The 6581-nt window shown below is 50.4% G+C and overlaps 2 protein-coding genes across 2 annotated transcripts in view; both read left to right on the top strand.

Moving 5' to 3' along the window:
• The window catches only part of LOC105549040 (neuroblast differentiation-associated protein AHNAK-like), a 15610-nt gene extending 10998 nt beyond the window's left edge, over positions 1 to 4612 (top strand). The window contains exon 8 of the mRNA XM_011993371.1: positions 1 to 4612. This exon is cut by the window's left edge and continues 7 nt beyond it. Coding sequence (XP_011848761.1) covers positions 1 to 3777 — 3777 coding nt within the window. The 3' untranslated portion in view covers positions 3778 to 4612.
• The window catches only part of AHNAK (AHNAK nucleoprotein), a 139520-nt gene that overhangs the window by 34654 nt on the left and 98285 nt on the right, over positions 1 to 6581 (top strand). The gene's annotated exons all lie outside the window — the stretch shown is intronic.

Genomic DNA, 6581 nt, shown 5'->3' with positions numbered 1-6581 from the left:
AAAGTGGACGTTGATGTCCCAGATGTGGATGTTCAAGGCCCAGACTGGCACCTAAAAATGCCCAAAGTGAAAATGCCCAAGTTCAGCATGCCTGGCTTCAAAGGAGAGGGCCCAGAAGTGGATGTGAACCTGCCCAAGGCTGACTTTGACGTCTCAGGACCCAAGGTGGACATTGATGTTCCAGATGTGAATATCGAAGGTCCAGATGCGAAACTAAAGGGCCCCAAGTTCAAGATGCCTGAGATGAACATCAAAGCCCCCAAGATCTCCATGCCTGACTTTGACTTAAACCTGAAAGGCCCCAAAGTGAAGGGCGATGTGGATGTTTCCCTTCCTAAAGTGGAAGGCGATCTCAGGGGCCCAGAAGTTGACATCAAGGGCCCAAAAGTGGACATCAATGCCCCTGATGTGGATGTTCAAGGCCCAGATTGGCACCTGAAGATGCCCAAGGTGAAAATGCCCAAATTCAGCATGCCCGGCTTCAAAGGAGAAGGCCTAGATGTGGATGTGAATCTGCCCAAGGCCGACATTGATGTCTCGGGACCCAAGGTGGACATTGATGTTCCAGATGTAAATATCGAAGGTCCAGATGCAAAACTGAAGGGCCCCAAGTTCAAGATGCCTGAAGTTAATATCAAAACTCCCAAGATCTCCATACCTGATGTTGACCTAGATTTGAAAGGACCCAAAGTAAAAGGAGAGTATGATGTGTCCGTCCCTAAGGTTGAAGGGACTTTGAAAGGCCCAGAAGTAGACCTTAAAGGTCCAAACCTGGATTTCGAAGGCCCCAATGCCAAACTCAGTGGCCCATCTCTGAAGATGCCATCACTGGAGATATCTGCTCCTAAAGTAACTGCTCCTGATGTTGATTTGCATCTCAAGGCACCAAAAATTGGATTTTCAGGTCCGAAGTTAGAAGGTGGTGAAGTGGACCTCAAGGGACCCAAAGTTGAAGCTCCAAGCTTAGATGTACACATGGACAGCCCAGATATTAACATTGAAGGGCCAGATGTTAAAATCCCCAAATTTAAGAAACCCAAGTTTGGATTTGGGGCAAAAAGTCCCAAAGCTGACATCAAGTCACCTTCACTAGATGTCACTGTTCCTGAGGCAGAGCTGAACCTTGAGACTCCTGAAATTAGTGTTGGTGGCAAGGGGAAGAAAAGTAAGTTTAAAATGCCTAAAATTCATATGAGTGGTCCTAAAATTAAGGCCAAAAAACAGGGATTTGACCTGAGTGTTCCTGGGGCTGAAATTGATGCCAGTCTCAAGGCTCCCGATGTAGATGTCAACATCGCAGGGCTGGACGCCTCACTCAAAGTCGATGTGAAATCGCCGAAAACCAAGAAAACGATGTTTGGAAAAATGTACTTCCCAGATGTAGAGTTTGACATTAAATCACCTAAATTTAAAGCTGAGGCTCCTCTCCCTAGCCCCAAATTGGAGGGTGAACTCCAGGCACCTGATCTGGAACTTTCTTCACCAGGGATTCACGTCGAAGGTCCTGACATCAAGGCGAAGGCTCCCAAGATCAAGATGCCAGGGGTGGACATCTCAGTGCCAAAAATAGAGGGTGACCTGAAAGGCCTCAAAGTGCAGGCAAACTTGGATGCACCTGACGTCAACATCGAAGGCCCAGATGCTAAAGTCAAAACACCTTCCTTCGGCGTTTCTGCCCCTCAAGTCTCCATCCCTGATGTGAATGTGAACTTGAAAGGACCAAAGATAAAGGGTGATGTCCCCAGCATGGGACTGGAAGGACCAGATGTAGATCTGCAAGGTCCAGAAGCAAAAATTAAGTTCCCCAAGTTTTCCATGCCCAAGATCGGCATCCCTGGTGTGAAAATGGAGGGTGGGGGAGCCGACGTCCATGCTCAGCTACCCTCTCTTGAAGGAGACTTGAGAGGACCAGATGTTAAGCTCGAAGGGCCCAATGTTTCTCTAAAGGGGCCGGGAGTAGACTTGCCTTCAGTGAACCTCTCTATGCCAAAAGTCTCTGGGCCTGACCTTGATCTGAACTTGAAAGGACCAAGTTTGAAGGGAGACCTGGATGCATCTGTTCCCAGCATGAAGGTGCATGCCCCAGGGCTCGACCTCAGTGGGGTCGGTGGCAAAGTGCAGGTGGGAGGAGACAGTGTGAAAGTGCCAGGGATCGATGCCACAACAAAGCTTAACGTTGGGGCACCAGATGTGACACTGAGGGGACCAAGCCTGCAGGGAGACCTGGCTGTCTCTGGTGACATCAAATGCCCTAAAGTATCCGTAGGAGCTCCTGATCTAAGCTTGGAGGCATCCGAAGGCAGCATTAAACTTCCCAAAATGAAGCTGCCCCAATTTGGCGTCTCTGCTCCAGGGTCCGACTTGCACGTTAATGCCAAGGGGCCACAGGTTTCTGGAGAACTGAAGGGGCCAGGTGTGGATGTGAACTTGAAAGGGCCTCAGATTTCAGCACCGAATGTGGACTTTAACTTGGAAGGACCAAAAGTGAAAGGGAGCCTTGGGGCCACTGGCGAGATCAAAGGCCCCGCTGTTGGAGGAGGTGTTCCAGGCATCAGTGTTCAAGGCCTAGAAGGAAACCTCCAGATGCCTGGAATTAAGTCCTCTGGATGTGACGTGAACCTGCCAGGTGTGAATGTGAAACTCCCAGCTGGGCAGATTTCTGGTCCTGAAATCAAAGGTGGTCTGAAAGGTTCAGAAGTAGGTTTCCACGGGCCTGCTCCCGATATCAGTGTGAAGGGGCCTTCCTTTAATATGACATCTCCTGAGTCAGATTTTGCCATCAACCTGAAGGGCCCAAAAATCAAAGGAGGGGTGGATGTTTCAGGGGGTGTCAGTGCCCCAGACATCAGCCTCGGTGAAGGGCATGTGAGTGTTAAAGGTTCCGGGGGTGAGTGGAAGGGACCCCAGGTCTCCTCTGCTCTCAACTTGGACACATCTAAGTTTGCTGGGGGCCTTCATTTCTCAGGACCAAAGGTGGAAGGAGGTGTGAAAGGAGGTCACATTGGACTCCAGGCTCCTGGGCTGAGTATGTCTGGGCCTCAAGGTCACTTGGAAAGTGGATCTGGAAAAGTAACATTCCCTAAAATGAAGATCCCCAAATTTACTTTCTCTGGCCGTGAGCTGGTTGGCAGAGAAGTGGGGGTGGATGTTCACTTCCCTAAAGCAGAGGCCAGTGTCCAAGCTGGTGCTGGAGACGGCGAGTGGGAAGAGTCTGAAGTCAAACTGAAAAAGTCCAAAATCAAAATGCCCAAGTTTAATTTCTCCAAACCTAAAGGGAAAGGTGGTGTCACTGGCTCACCAGAAGCATCCATTTCTGGGTCCAAAGGTGACCTGAAAAGTTCAAAGGCCAGCCTGGGCTCTCTGGAAGGAGAGGCAGAGGCCGAAGCCTCTTCACCAAAAGGCAAATTCTCCTTATTTAAAAGTAAGAAGCCACGGCACCGCTCAAATTCATTCAGTGATGAAAGAGAGTTCTCTGGACCTTCCACCCCGACGGGGACTCTGGAGTTTGAAGGTGGGGAGGTATCACTGGAAGGCGGGAAAGTTAAAGGGAAACACGGGAAGCTGAAATTCGGTACCTTTGGTGGATTGGGGTCAAAGAGCAAAGGTCATTATGAGGTGACTGGGAGTGATGATGAGACAGGCAAGTTACAGGGGAGTGGGGTGTCCCTGGCCTCTAAGAAGTCCCGACTGTCTTCCTCTTCTAGCAATGACAGTGGGAATAAGGTTGGCATCCAGCTTCCTGAGGTGGAGCTGTCAGTTTCCACAAAGAAAGAGTAGCAGGCCTTTGTATGTGTGTACATATATATATAAAAAACAAAACATCAGCCTTGGGTGTGTTCCTACATAAACTCCAAAGGGAAACACACCGACCGCCTCAGCAATCATGCAAAGATCTTGCCTGGCCCGGTGGCAAGCGCTGAAAAACCGACCGCCTATAGGCCCCTGGAACTATACAGATAGGTAAAGAGTTCCAAGTTCGTCCAGCCCATGTGCAAAGTCAACAGTATTTGCCTTAAGATTTCATATATATATATATTTTTTGCATTGACTGCTGAGAGCTCCTGTTTACTACGCAAGCTTTTGTGTTTATTATCCTCATTTTTACTGAACGTTGTTAGTTTTGGGGTAATGGAAACCCACTTTTTCATTGTAATGACTCTGGGGCTTTTGTTAGTAAGGGTGGGTGGGGTGATGGGTTGCAGACGGAGGTCAGGTCTTCCTCTTTTCTGAGACTGGATCTGTTTAAACAGCAAACACCCACAGATGGCCCAGAGGTGGCGGCAGAGTGTGTGGGTGTTTTTAGGGTTCTTTAGCGTTGCTTCTTTCACCCAGGGGTGGTGGTCCCAGCCAGTTTGGTGCTGACGGTGAGAGGAAATTAGAACCTGTTTGCAAATTGTCCAACCCATCCCCTCAACATGAGGGGCTTCCATTTTCTGTGTTTCGTAAGGGAAATGTTTCCTTCAGGCCGCCATGTTCCTGATATTAGTTCTGATTTCTTTTTAACCAATGTTATCATGATTAAGAAAATTTCCAGCACTTTAATGGCCAATTAACTGAGAATGTAAGAAAATTGATGCTGTACAAGGCAAATAAAACTGTTTATTAACCTTGATGTCTCGTGCCTTTGTATTCTGCGTTGCGGGCGCGTGAAACCTGGGGAAGTGGCACAGCCAGCTGTGACTGTTCACACCGGATCCATCTGGTGGCATTGCTAGTTTCATCAGTGACAAGGCAGTGATCTTCGGGAGCTAGTGGGAGAAAATCTTTGCTTCTTGATTCTCATGGTGAGGCTGGTTGTGCCATTGCTGAGAAATCAAGGGGAGGCTTGGCCTCAGGACCCACTCACCTACTTTGCATCCTCAGATATGAATATACAATTCATGTCTGAATTAGAACTGGTTCTAAATGGGTTACAGATGTGAACAGTTAAAAGGCCTCCTGGAATTACCGAAAGGGCTCTGCTTATGAATCACTGGTCTGCCATTTATCCCTGACACGGCTGCAGGTTTGCTGAGTGACTGCTGTCGCTCGGGCTGGAGTGCAGTGGCACAATCTCAGCTCCCTGCAACCTCCTCCTCCTGGGTTCAAGCGATTTTCCTGTCTCAGCCTCCCGAGTAGCTGGGATTACAGGCACCTGCCTCTACGCCGGGCTAATTTTTGTATTTACGGAGTTTCACCATGTTGGCCAGGCTGGTCTCAGGCTCTTGACCTCCAGTGATCCACCCTCCTCGGCCTCCCAAAGTGCTGGGATTACAGGCGTGAGTCACTGCGCCTGGCCAGGGTGCCAATCTTGTATAAGGTATCTTTGTGGTTCTTCCTAGTCCATTGGAAGGCTAAATATTATTAAAAATTCTTCTGACCAAAGTCCCCTTTTGATTTCCAGCTCTGTTGACAATATGCGGGGGTCGGGGAGGGGTGGTTCTAGTCACTGGCTCCTAATGTTGGTCATTGCTGGTCAGAGGGTGATGCCTTCTTGTACCTGGACCAAGCTTGTCTCCCTCGCCATTCCTGAGAGATGCCACATTTCTGCCAGTGGAGGCAGCTCTGCACCTCTCTGGATCCCCCCAGAACAGATATAAAATAGCTCCCACCCCATCCATCCCTGTCTAGTATCAACTTGTCAGTGGGATCTCCTGCCAGTGCGGGCTCCACCTGTCCTTGCTTGGATTTCAGACATGCATTCCCCAGCTTCATCCATCCTCACCTCGGCCAGCAGAGCCAGTGTCCCTGGGGGTTTTAGAGCTCAAGGGTGGCCCCTGGTTTTGGAAAGAGAGAGGTTGGGAGGGAGGCCCTTGATACCCTGCTGCTTTTTAGATAACCGACCTACAGCTTCTTTTGTGAATTGGACAAGATGTTTAACCTGTTTGAGCCTCAGTTTCATCACCCTTAAAATTGGGATAGCAGCATTCATAGTGCCAGAGTTCGCCCAGGTATTTGGGTTATGCTGAAGTGTGCAGCATTCATGTGGCAGTCAGATACATACTTATGGAGAGCACGAGAGCTGGCGTGAACTCCTGGAGAGACAGGCATGAGCCCATCTTCTACAGAAACCCCCTGGTTGCACTGGGCCACACACAGACACTCCAGCCATAAGCATGCTCAGGCTCAATGGCGCACACAACTGCACACATCACGGTCTGTCCTAACAGGGCCTGGGGTTGCTCCCGGGATGCTGCTTTCACTCAACCAACCACAGCTGGAAACCCATCTGTTCCTTCCTCAACTCTGAAGCCAAGAGTGTGGGGCAGGTCGGAGTGTGTGTGCTGCTCAAGATGAGTAGCCCTGGTGTCTGGAGGGGGGGTGAGTGGGCGACGGTGGGGTGAGTGGGCGACGGTGGGGTGAGTGGGTGATGGTGGGGCGAGATGGTGGGGTGAATGGGCGAAGCGATGCGGTGAGTGGGCGAAACGGTGCGGTGAGTGGGCGACGGTGGGGTGAGTGGGTGACGGTGGGGTGAGTGGGCGACGGTGGGGTGAGTGGGCAAAGCGATGTGGTGAGTGGGTGACGGTGGGGTGAGTGGGCGAAGCAGTGCGGTGAGTGGGCGACGGTGAGGTGAGTGGGCGACGGTGGGGTGAGTGGGCGAC

The sequence above is a fragment of the Mandrillus leucophaeus genome, unplaced genomic scaffold (assembly GCF_000951045.1).
Source record: "Mandrillus leucophaeus isolate KB7577 unplaced genomic scaffold, Mleu.le_1.0 Scaffold43, whole genome shotgun sequence".
Lineage (NCBI taxonomy): Eukaryota > Metazoa > Chordata > Mammalia > Primates > Cercopithecidae > Mandrillus > Mandrillus leucophaeus.
The sequence above is the reverse complement of the archived record's forward strand: the minus strand, read 5'-3'. Positions and strand labels throughout refer to the sequence as shown.